This window comes from Alligator mississippiensis, chromosome 15 (assembly GCF_030867095.1).
Source record: "Alligator mississippiensis isolate rAllMis1 chromosome 15, rAllMis1, whole genome shotgun sequence".
In the NCBI taxonomy this organism is placed as follows: Eukaryota; Metazoa; Chordata; order Crocodylia; family Alligatoridae; genus Alligator; species Alligator mississippiensis.
In genome coordinates this window covers 6,267,263-6,279,735 of record NC_081838.1, presented here as the reverse complement: position 1 = coordinate 6,279,735, position 12,473 = coordinate 6,267,263, and the positions used below count along the sequence as shown (strand labels likewise).

General features: G+C 43.9%; 1 protein-coding gene across 3 annotated transcripts in view; it reads right to left on the bottom strand.

Annotated features, from left to right (window-relative positions):
- SCN8A (sodium voltage-gated channel alpha subunit 8) overlaps positions 1–12,473 on the bottom strand; it is a 72,027-nt gene that overhangs the window by 35,410 nt on the left and 24,144 nt on the right. For 2 of the 3 annotated variants that reach the window (XM_006264618.4, XM_006264617.4), the window contains exons 6-11: positions 9,631–9,852; positions 6,256–6,319; positions 4,757–4,898; positions 3,811–4,017; positions 2,740–3,027; positions 1,390–1,749 (exon numbers count right to left, since the gene is read on the bottom strand). In XM_006264618.4, the coding sequence (XP_006264680.2) occupies positions 1,390–1,749; positions 2,740–3,027; positions 3,811–4,017; positions 4,757–4,898; positions 6,256–6,319; positions 9,631–9,852 (1,283 nt within the window). Of the gene's footprint in view, positions 1–1,356; positions 1,750–2,739; positions 3,028–3,810; positions 4,018–4,756; positions 4,899–6,255; positions 6,320–9,630; positions 9,853–12,473 lie in introns of all 3 variants that reach the window. The other variant, XM_019497582.2, reaches the window with a different exon arrangement.

Below are 12,473 nucleotides of genomic sequence, written 5' to 3'. Positions count from 1 at the left end.
TTACTGTCAAAAGAAAATAAAGATATTAAAATTATGATGCAAAAAAAAATCCTACATTATATTAAGTTTTCCCTTGTGAAAAAAAATCCTATAGGACTTAACAGAGATGAAACTCCACAGATATTCCTCTAAGCAGGCTGCGGAACTGAACGGCCTGATTCTGCAAAGGACTAGCGTACTTGTCTGCAAAAGGCCACGTGCAGAGATTAGATTACAGGATTAAGTCTCGGAAAGAATTATACTCTAGACCTAGAGTTTCATAAGGTGATTTAAAAATTCTATCACTAGGCTGCCTCTGTTAAACTCTATAGGACCTACACACAAAGGGTGAGATGATTAAAACAGAAGGATTAAAAAAATTATTTTCCAACTACCTAAACTGATAGTTTCTTTTTCTGCATTTCATTCAGCTTGGACAGTGAAACTAGACGTGTAAGGGTTTCCTCTTGTTAACACTCAGTTTCACGTCTTGTTATTCATGCACTCTTGCCATGCTGACAGTTTAAAACCCAAAATGAAACTGTTTTTATAGAAACTTTTCTCTCAGTTCCATGAAAACATTTCATTTATACTAGGTTTTGCAAATATACCTATACAAAACCTAGATTTTGGACCTACATTTCTTGACAGTGCCCTGCCTGAAGCCGCTTTCCTCATTTCTCTTAAGTCTTGTTTCTCCCCAGAGGTCTGTCTTACCCTCTGACTCTCTCCTTTGTTTGAAATTTCACTTTCTCCTTCCTTCACTTTTTAGGCCCCAAGCCTGCAAACTGATCCATGTAGGAGGGTGAACCCTAGAAGCTGAGCACTTATGGCATGCGGCATGCCATTAACTTAATCTCGTAAGGACCAAAGAATTTGCCCCAGGGAGAAGCAATGGCAGGATCAGTGTCTTAGAACATAACTTTCTGTCTCATCTTCAATTTTTTTCAAGTTTAGTTGGGTTTTAAAAATGTCTCCTTTCTTATCTATACCCTTTAAATTCCCAAGCACTATTCCTTAGTCATGGGAAAAACTTCCAGTAAGCCTGATCTGTTTTTCCAACACCCCATCCTACTGAGGAGTCAACCCTGAAAAATGACAGGCCTCTTTTTATTATTCCCTTAGTTAAAAGCTCAATTCCAAGCCTTTTTTCCCAGGAAGCCAGGAGAAGGATGTAGGTCAGTAGGTTAATTTAAGAAGGAAAAGAGGGAAACTGAAGCATGGTAGTTTTTAATCTGGTACAGACTATGCTGTCTGTGGTTAGACAAACCAATTTTCATTCCATCAGGGTGTCCATTTGGCTTGGAGGCCAGCATACAGGGAAGCAGAAGAGGGCGGATCACCATGCCTAGACTTTCTGCTCATTGACTTCCTTACACTGTCATCAGTAGCTGCCTTATCTATTTTCACCTCAGGCAGAAGGCGGCCCCCAGGCACATTGGACGTGGGGCCGCCGATGAGAGACACCACGCCGTTGCAATCAACCGTGCTGTTCCTTTTCACGTTCCGACGAAGGTTTGGGAAGATTCGTGAGGACCGGCTGCCCTGGCTGTAGCCACTGTAGCCACTGTAGCTGCTTCTCCGATCCCGACCCCGGATAGGGATGAAAAGGGAGTCTCTCCTGCCTTCGCTCTCCTCCACCGTGCTGTGCTCATCATCAGCAAACTCGTTCTCTGAGCCTGGGTCACGGAAGCGCCCCTTGTAGCTGAAGATGCTGCTCTTGCTGTTGTGCCGGGAAAGGAAAGGGGAGCCAGGAATGCTGAGGAGGGACTGTCAGGGGGAAGAGAAAGAAAAATAGTACATATGGTACAGACACAAACAGAACAAGATAAAAAGATGTCATAATTCAGTGCAACCATTTGTCTGTTGCAGCTGGGTTCATGCCATTTGCAAGGGGACATTTATCTGCATTGTAGGAAGCACTATTACTTAAACTTAGTCACTCCTCAAAAAGTTTTGTTAGCATGGGTAGATCAACCAGGAGCATTAATTAAATCATTCCTCGCACAACTCGGTCATGCCAGCAGGTGCAATTTACTAACGGCAGAGAGTCTCTTTTCTGTTTCGGAACTGGTTACAGCTCCCTTGTCAAAAGCACTCTTGCTGGTAAAAGCCAAGACCATTTTCACTTCAACAGAAAACTCCTCTGAGCCGGCACACTACAGAAAGCTTTCTGGGGCAGGAACTGATTGGTTTTCCGTGCCTGCCCAATGAGGCTTTCATCCTGTTTTTGGTCTCTACGTAGTTACAGCACATACACAAGTAAGCCCTGGGAACAGACTCAAAAGAGAGGCACAGGGACTGCGCTCTCTTTTTGCCTCTAGAAGGGCTCCTTCACAACGAGGTGAGCCCACATCTGCAGGGCACTGTGGCAACAAGCACCCCGAGCTGTTCTTTCATTCTGGGCTCTAGGACAAGACTTCAATTCTGAACTCCTTCACTCCATCACCTTCAGCAGAAAATAAAACTTTAGGAAAACTATATGACCTTAGCAAGCTGGGTACAGGTTTCAAAAGGCCTAACCACCTATGCTCCTGACTTTTAACTGAAGTCACCTGGGTAAATCTACTGACTTCAGTGCTTCTTCCAATTTACACTCCTTCATCTACAGGACTGGACCCAAGCATCCACTTGATCCAATGTCAACCAAAGTCAACAGACCGATCTCCTTGATATGCCATGTGCACTGAACCAGGCCTCAAGACAGGAAATTGTCCTGAGTGGAAATGAATGATCCTTTATAACAGCAAAAAATGATACCTGGTTCATGATGGAAAATTTCCTTCCCAGCCTGTTATCTGGCAGCCTGAAGGCTTTTCTCCTCATACCATCCTCCGATTCAGACTTGAACACTTTCTCGTTGTCGCACTTTTCATCACCTTCTGACAGCTCTTTGTCCTTTCGCTTCTTCCTCCGGTTCCGCCGCTCCTTGGCGCTCTTAGAACTGAGCTTGGAAATCTCAGAGGAGCTTCGAGACACCCTGCCCCCACCATCATCCTCCACAGCATCTTCGGAGACTGTCCCTGCTGAAGTGACCATGGCTGCAGCCTGAGGGAAGAGAGAAGCACTATGAATCAGTTGGATTAACTCTCCACAGACCTTAAAGAGGTAGAAAAAGGGGTTGGGGCAAAACAGTATCTGTCTCACAGGCAGAGGCAGAGCTGCCACTGCAGGAGGCTAACCAAGGACCCTGGCCTCTGTTTTCTGCTCTGAGAAGAAATGTGGTCTAACAGGCATAGAACAAAACCAAGGGACAGTACTCCTAGGTGCTATGTGCTCTTCTCGGAGGAGTTATCAGGGACTTGTGGGTCTGCAGACTACCCTTGGCTCGCTACATAAGCTTTGAGCAAGAAACTTCACCTCTTTGCCCCTCAACTCAATCTCTGTGAGGTGGGTGAGGTGAGGCTTACCTGTTTCACATGGGAGTTACCAGGCTTAACCAGAGACCCTGAGAGGCTTTGATAAAAGGTACTTTAAGACTACAAAGCTAATATAAAAAACCAGCAATTACCTAAGGACTTCACCATTACCAGTGTGCCATACATCTGGAATGTCATAGGTGCAGGAGAGATCCAACAAGGACTCTTCTGGCTACAAAAGCACCAGCCCCTGCTACTTGAGTGCCCTTAAAAAAAAAAAAAAGGCCAATAGGACAAGACATGTGAAAACAGTGTAGAAAGGTCTGGTTCCATCCCAAAGAGAGGAGATATGCCCAGATACATCATCCAGTATAAGACTATTTTATGGTAATATGACTCTGCCCTGCACCTGAAAGGGAAATATCTATAAGTTAAAAATTGTGAACTTAAAAAACAAAACAAAAACACTAACCTGTGCTTCCTCTTGCTGCTTTTTCAGCTGTTCCAACATGGCCTTAAATTCTGCCTCTTTCTGCTCTGCTTCCTCCAGCGTGGCCTGGTTCTGCTCTTCATAAGCCATGGCTACCACAGCCAAGATCAGATTGACTAGATAGAACGACCCCACAAAGATCACCAGGACAAAGAAGATCATGTAGGTTTTTCCCGCTGCTCGCAATGTCTGAAAAGAGACCGCCATTTCCTAATAAATCCCTTGACACAGAAGAATGACTACAACATGGACCTGGCACCTGATCCTAGGCCTTCTGACATGGATGGTCCTACAGAAAATATATGGTGCTGTATGCACAGCAGGTTATCCAACATCTTAGCCGGTCCCATGATAAAGCATTAGGATATAGCACTCCCAGTCAACTTAGGTGCAAGGAATGAAACGTCTCTTCCTACTCCTACTCCCTTTAAAAGCAATCTTGATGCAATATCAGGCAGGACTTAACATTATAAATCTGACCAAAGAAGACATGTTTAAAGAGAGTCAGAAGCAACACAAACTCCTTCAAACAGATGGTGGTTCAGCAAGATGGCAAACTGCTACGGAAGTCTGAACTGTTCTTACACATTATGGAAACACCCTGCCCTCCACAGCACCTGGATGCCCTCTGTTATGCTACAAGAGTGTCAGCAAAGCTGAGGTGCAAGTCCCGTGTGCAACATACAGCAAGAATTTTCCAGCATTCACAAGAGAATCTGCTATAAGCTTTAAGAGCTGGAACTGCTTTTGTAGGATGAATCCTGCCCAGGGTGCTACCATTTTTCCTCTCCTTAAAATATACCTCCTCTAAAGTCACACAATGTACTTATGGGCACTCATTTAGGATACCATAAACAAGAATACAGTCCCCTCCCCCTGGCTCCCATTTGTCCCCCCCATACAACAGAGAAGCAATACATTTACTTACTAATTGATACAAGTTTTCCCAAAAGTCCTGAGTCATAAGGCGAAATAAAGCCAGAAAAGCCCAGCTGAAAGTGTCAAAGCTTGTGTAGCCATAGTTTGGATTCCGCCCTGCTTTCATGCACGTGTAACCCTCCGGGCATTGACTGCAGAAAAGATGGAAGATGTCTCAGGGCATCAATATTGAAAAAGCCATAAGGACAAATTACCAGGTCACTTGTTCCTAGAGGCTATAGTGACTTCCACAGGACCACGTCACAGCAGTTGATATACCCTTCGATTTCCATGTGGGCTGCACCAGTAAATAAAGGTGCGTTGACAGCCCTAGAGTCTGGAACAGTGGCCCACAGGGCAAAGATAGCACAGCATGAGGCTGGGCCTGGAGGGCCTAGCAGTTGACTTCTTCAACCCAAGGGATGACCTGGGCAAGCCTATTGGAGACAGCGGAAGATTTTCTATGCAAGTCAACAGGCTGCGAGTTAGCGAAGAACACAGTGGCAGAGACCAGCATCCAGGACGCAGGCAATGCCACTTGTGGTAGGGCAAGGTCATGCGAAACAGGCACTTGCTCACTGGAATACAGACTGAGAAATGCCAACTGATTTCCTGATCAATGCAGAATTAGTAAAACAGTAAGCAGCGACCAGGCTGGACTATGACCTGTGATCTAGAGGTGAGACAATTTCAGAGAACGTTCCTAGCCATCTGAGCCTCCCAGGCCTTCTGAATAACCTAAGGGTTCAGCAAGCAGGTGGCTGAATTTACTAATAATATAAATTCTTCTTCCTGTTCCTACCCTTTTTACTAATCCAGCTCCTCCTTAAAGTCTCTCTACCCATAAGGATAACTAACACCTTTGTTTTCTAGTAAACAGAACTCTTTTACAAATGTTAGAGAATACTGTAATATGTACCCATATTTAAATCAATTACTCTTCAGCTAATTAAAGGGGAGCGCTAAAGATTAGGGCTGGGATTTTCAAAAGGAGACTACAGGCAAAAAGGAACACAGGGTAGTATTTCTAAAAATACCGAAAGGACCACATTTTTAGACTTATTTAGGCACCTACAGCCCTAAATGACAGGGGATAATAAGAGGTTAACAGGAGTTGTGCTCCTACCTTACATAGCCTCCTTTGAAAAATCCCAGCCTAACTATGATAAGATTGGTTCTTTTCCAAGTAAGCTGAGGGGAAATAACCTGTTTAATGCAATTTTCCATACAGATCAGTTGCTTAATTTTAAGTGGTGCAAAGTGAAGCAGAAAAGAATATATATTTTTAAACAGTTACTTTTAAGGTATAACACAGCAATGCAGCAGCTCTGTACAGCTGCTTGGCATCAGGCACAATGTATGCAGAGTAAAGATACCATTGCAAATGGGGACTGTATGACATAGGAGCTAGCAACCAAAGAGAACGGGCTGCAGGCAACCTCCTCAGCCTCTGCTATCATTAAACTGTTGATGAAAGACATTCTTATTTGGCTAAAACTCAACACTTACCCTGCATCCGAGCTGTTTCCACAGAGTAAAGGATCAAGGGCCCCAGGGATTGTGTAAAAATTTGCTAGGGGGGAAAAAAAAGATTTAAACGTGTTTCCATGCACACAGTTATGGGTCTGAGCATTTTGCAATACTACAGAAGCATTGATAAAACAATCATCTGGATTATTCTGCTTTAAATAATTTTAGCTGAGCTAAACAGGCCTGAGTTTGAACACCTCCCTGTAAGCCAACACAACAGTTTAAATGGAAATACAAATGAACTGCTGGCACATGGGAGCAGATTAATTCCCAAATGGGGAAGGGGGAAGGAAGCTGCAAAGACCTGGAGCCAGATTCCCCAATACCACGCCTCTTATGACATCAATTGCACCAATGGATGCCATGTTGCACCTGCTTTAAGTAGGTGCAAAGGTTGATACAAGGCAGTGAGGAATCGGGCCTGTAACAACATCCAGCACAGGTTTGACTCAAGTGAGCACTATGTGGAGCCAAAAAATGGGCGGACTCTTGAGCTCCCACACTTCACTAAGCAAAGCTAAGTGTTCACAAGCACCTTCCTTGACTCAGGATCATGCCCAGGTGTTATTCAGAGACCAGCTTTTGCTTATGTTTGAAGAGTATCTGGGCACACCCACACCAGGAATCAAGACACTCATCACCATATGAACCATTAAAATAATTGTGAACAATGTGAGAGTGCACTGAGTTGGTCTAATAAAAGATATCAGATTTACCCAAAGAACCTTTTCTGCCTACACCACAAACACTGGAGCTTGGAGGCATTTTGGCTTAACAGTGCCTGTAGAGAGTGTCATGGCTCCATGGCTACTGCTCCATGCTGGGGGGATAAAGGCTTCTGTGAAGTTCCCACTCCTCACAGAATCATAGAAAATGAGAGCTGGAAGGGACTTCAGGAGGTCACATCTAGTCCAACCCCAAGCTCAAAGTAGGACCAGCCCAACTAGATCATCCCAGCCAAGGCTTTGTTTATCCGGGTCTTAAAAACCTCTAAGGATGGTGATCTCACTCTATGGGTAACCTGTTCCAGAGTTTTACTACCCTTCTAGTGAGAAAATTCTTCCTAATATCTAACTTAAACTTCCCTTGCTGCAACTTGAGCCCATTGCTTCTTATTCTGTCATCTGCTACCACTGAGAACAGTCCAGCTCCATCTTCTTTTGAACCCTTCTACAGGTATTTGAAGGCTACTATTAAATCCCCTCTCAGTCTTCTAGCCTAGTTCCCCCTGCCTCTCCTGATAAGTCCTGTGCCCCAGCCCCTGAACCATTTTCATTGCCCTCTGCTCCAGTGTGTCCACATTCTTCCTGTAATGGGGGCCCCAAAACTGGACACAGGACTCCAGATGTGGCCTCACCAGTGCTGAATAGAGGGGAAGAATCACTTCCCTTGACCTGCTGGCAACACAGCTACCAATGCAGCCCAGTAAGCTGTTAGCCTTCTTGGCAACAAGAGCACACTGCTGAGATTCTTTTCAACTGAAAGGTACTGCATAATCTGACTCCAGGGAAGGGAGAAATGAAAACAAATCCCCCTTTTGCAAGTAGAGTATGACAGTGGCTAGTATGAATCTGAACCGGTATTTGCAAAGGAAAACACTGAGCTTCATTAGGTCTGACATGGGATGGCAACTCCCTTTCTTCTTTGGAATAAGGAAGTAACTGTTCTAGAATCCATTTTACTTGAGGTATGAGGGGACTTATTCTATTATCCTTAATATCTAGCAGAGGGGAACTGGACCCTTTTAACCAGGAGGATTGCCTCCTGACCACTGCTATGACCGTGAACCAGGAGAGAATGTCTGTAGCAGCCAAAGCTACTAGAAGTGCGGTCTTAGTTCCTGATTGTTCTTTGGATACAAAGACTAAGAAGACTTCTTGCGATTCTGCCAATAAAGAGTCCACAGCATTGGTAATATGCTCATAGCTGAAGAAGTTGTACACGGCAAAGAGAGCCTTCTGAACAGCAATTCTGATGTAAAGGAACAGGCATTTCATCCAAAGGTCTAAGGATTTAGGCTCCTTCTCTTTGCAGTAATCTCAGTGGCTTTGCCATCATTGGCAGCAGCCCCTACCAGAGAGAAGTGTGCAGGATGAGGGTAGCGCACACAGCTCCTCACAGGGCCAGAAGGCTTCAAAAAACCCATTAACTTGTGGGCAGCCTCACTGACTTCCTCAAGGGAAATTTGCACGATCTGGGCTACAGAATGTCTTAAGTCCTGAATGCCCTGAAAATCTTCCCAGCTTCTGGGGCAAGAGTTATGGCCCCAAGAAAAGAAAGAGAGTTCAGACAGGAGCAAGAGAAAAAGCATAGAAGGGTAGAAGCTCCACAAAGGGAGGGCTTCAAAAGGGCTATAAGGTGCAGTTAGCATGAGTCAAAAGAGCTAAACTGAAACAGGTAAGGGAAATTGGAGAGCAAGAAGCATGCACCATCTTTTATCCCTTCAGTGTGGTGTAGGTACAAGAAAACGCAGGGCCATTATGCATCTATAGATGAGGCAAAAAAAAAAATCTCTGAGTCCAAGTGCTTGCGACACGGGCACCCAGAGTGAGGATGTGCATACAGACACCTACTTGAAGGAGACCTACTGGTTACAAACAGACACGCTCTGGCCATCAGGTTGTTTCTGCATGAGTCTTTTGCAAATACTTGCATTCTTTCTAAGCCAACTCTGACTGACACAAAGAAAAGGCTCTTGGAGTCAGGAGTGGCAGGTGCATGGGGATGCTAAAGAAATACAATGAAAAAGGCAGGGGTTGGGCCCAGGCTTAGTACAAGCACAGCTTGGAGGGGGACAGAGACACTTGTGTCCCCTACTCTAATGCCTGGAGCCTCCTTGCTGCAGAACCAAAATTTAATAAACTGAATGCACCAGCCACTCCAAGTCCTGTGTGTGTTCAAAGTGGAGTTGTGCTTTGGCTACACTGCGAAGGGTGGGACATGGCTAGCTGGGATTCTGCAAGGTTAAAAACTCAGAGTGTTTTACAAGTCTGATTAGCTTTGCCTGATTTCTCTGGATCTGATAAATTACCCACAATGTTATAACGAGACAGTTTCTATTTGCAATTGTCCACCTTTCTATACTGACTACCCAGAGAGCAACGGGTACTCTAGGCTCCTCATTCCCAAGGCTGGAAAGATCAGAGACAACTATTTTTAAAGTGTTTAGTAATTTTGGATGCCCAAGCTAAGACACCTTAATAAGACCTAATTTCCCAAAAGTGCAGAATGCCCTCTTCTCTGAGACAAACCTCTTTAAGGTATTGGAAGCTGGGCACCTAGAATTACATGTGGACAACAATAAGTCATGTATAAAAGAAAGTCTTTAGAGAGCATTGCTGTAGAAATACCTACACTTATTGTTGGTGTATTCCTCCCAGTCAAACCCCCTGGAACCATTTTCTAGGACGGTCTCATTGAGGTTAATTGGCCAAATCACACACTTGTTCCTCAAATTGCCCATAAACAGCTGCAGTCCAATCAAAGCAAAGACACTTAGGCAAAACACTGTCAAGATCATTACATCAGATAGCTTCTTCACAGACTGAATTAGGGCACCCACAATGGTCTTCAAGCCTGCAGAGAAAACAGAGCTAGAAATCAATTCCACATCATAATCACTCAAAAAAAAATCAGATATGTTGCACATTCCCTTTAAAACCATGCAGCAAAAAGATTACTGCTCAAGAATGGCCCGGCCCGTGAGAACTGGAGCACTGGAGCCATCTCTACAGGTTTTCTCTATAGTTCATTGTTTATGGCAAAATGTCTTGGTTCTGAGAGAACCAAATTAATGCCTAAAGGATTTCCACTGACTCCAGTGATTAACTAGGAAAAAATGAGACCCAGGTTTTAAATTCAATGAAAATCCAAAAGTTCACTCATCAAAATATAGCTATACAGCATATTGAGGAGGCCATGGGACAAATGGTAGGACTTATCTGTACACAACTGTTAAATTAAAGATGAATTAGTGAAAGACCCTGATTGAACATACATATATGGGTTTAAACCAGATTTATATGGTATGAGCTAAATAGAAACAAGCCAAGCTGAAAAGATATCAGACTGCACACAAAGTTCCACCTGTTTAACTAACTTGCTTTAAAATCCCAGTTTTAGTTAAAGCAGTACAACTTTCCACCGAGACTGGGATTTTATCATTTCAGTCTGGTATAAGAGATCTTTATTTATTCAAAAGCATCAACATGCCCCCCTCCCCTTCCCTCCCCACCACAATAAATGTTTTTGGCACTTCATAAACTAGGTGCCAAAGCTGCAGAGAGTGGCTGTGTACAAACGGACATCATGGGCATAGACTGTACATGCACACAGCAAGGCACAGAGAAGTTCCAAAACAGCGCTCTGCCGGTATTCCCAATCAGTCTGTTCTGCACAGGTACCATCTTTGAACTCGGTGGACATTTTGCATGGACAAAGAATGCAATTTAACTCCTCCTAGTCTGACCTGGGAGAAAGGTGTGAAGGATCAGATGCAGAAGGAAGGCAGGGTTAAGCCAGTAAAACAAGCATATCTAACATCCAGTTGGACTGTCTTGAGTTCATAGTTTGGAGGGGGAGGGGGAAGGCCAGCAGAAGGGTTTTCTTATATGTGGGGCCCGGACAGAATTTTTAAAGATAGTTCTAGATAGCCCAGAAAATAACCCTGAGACACTCCCTCCTCTGGCAACTCCCAAATCAACTTTACTCTGATTACAAAATAGAACAGGTTTTTTTCCCCACCAAGCTGCCAGACCCCACAACTTCAACAGATTAAAATAAAAGCCACTGGCATCGTTACTTAGTAACTAAGAAAGGGGAAGCAATGCTTCCCACCAAAACAAATCCAAATAAAATGAACCCAAGTTAAAATACTTGTAACCACCCTCCCCCACGACAAGCTCCACATCTCATTTCTGAGAGACATGACAGAGAACATTAAAGTGCTCACCAATATTAGATCTTAGATTGAAAATCAAAGGACAGCTGTTCTGACTGCTCATTACAAACAAAAAAAGAGATAAGGCCTGATTCTTCTGGCACAAGGGAGAAGGAGCTTTACTAATGCCAATGGTGAAGCCCACTGGATAGGACTGGCACTGGTCTCACAGCGCGGAGCACACAAGGAGGCAGGCTGTTGACCACTCTCTTTGCAAGCCGCAGCAGTTTCTCCTGGTCTAATGTTAAAAGGAAGCAGCCTCTGAGCATTTTCAGTGGTTGGATCAAATAGAAATCCTTGCTTAGCCTCTCTTTTCGCATCACTCACTTTGTGAAAGCGTACACTTCAGTTGATTTTAAAATGCCGAGTGATTCTCCTCTTTCTGCTGTCTTCCTTCTTCAGCATCAGTAAATCAGACCCTTTTCCAATCTGCAAAACTTTACTTGCCTCTAATTTCTGATCTTTAACCAGCAAGCAAAACAGTCTCTCTTTTTCTCATCATCTTCCTCATCATACTAGGAGTTGGATAAAAAAGCATGCCCAAGCCAGTAAGCTTTCCCCATGACTACTCAACACGGATGTCAACACCCTTTGCAACACATCTTATCACTTGTTCTGGAACGGATGCACCATACCAGATCTTGCCATGGGTGTATCTAGAATAATTCCCCACCAGCAGCAGTGGCACGTGACTTTCCATTGTTTCACAGGAAGGCTCTCTGGGTCCCCTCAAATGGCTCAGAAACTCCTCAGTTACCTCCCTATATTTATCCTCCAAAATATTCTTCCAGATCATGAAGGTGATTTCACTTGGTCTAGTCTCTAACAAGAGAAACGGATCCTCTCAGATCTTAAGTCTTGAAATTCTGATAGGAGACACTCCACCCTTAAACATATCTAGTAAAGTACTACTACTTTTCTTTTCTTTCTTTTTTTTTAAATCAGCCAGACCAATAACTTACCTTTTAATTTAATTCCTACTCCTTTACTTCATAATCATAAGAAGACATTTAATGAGTCATTAGATGTTCTCATGTATTAATTTCTTACTCCCTTGATCTACTGCTAGGTTTGAGCACTTTCAGATGCGTTGTATTGTTCTCAGACCAGGCCTGATGCTCAACCCCTGGCTTACAAGCCATCAGTACTCCTCCTATCAGTATTCCCATCTCACTGTACTAGCTTTTTCCTCCTTGCTGCTTTAGCTACTTCTTTACAGGGCTATGTTTAGAGACTCCACAGGCACTATGAAGACCAT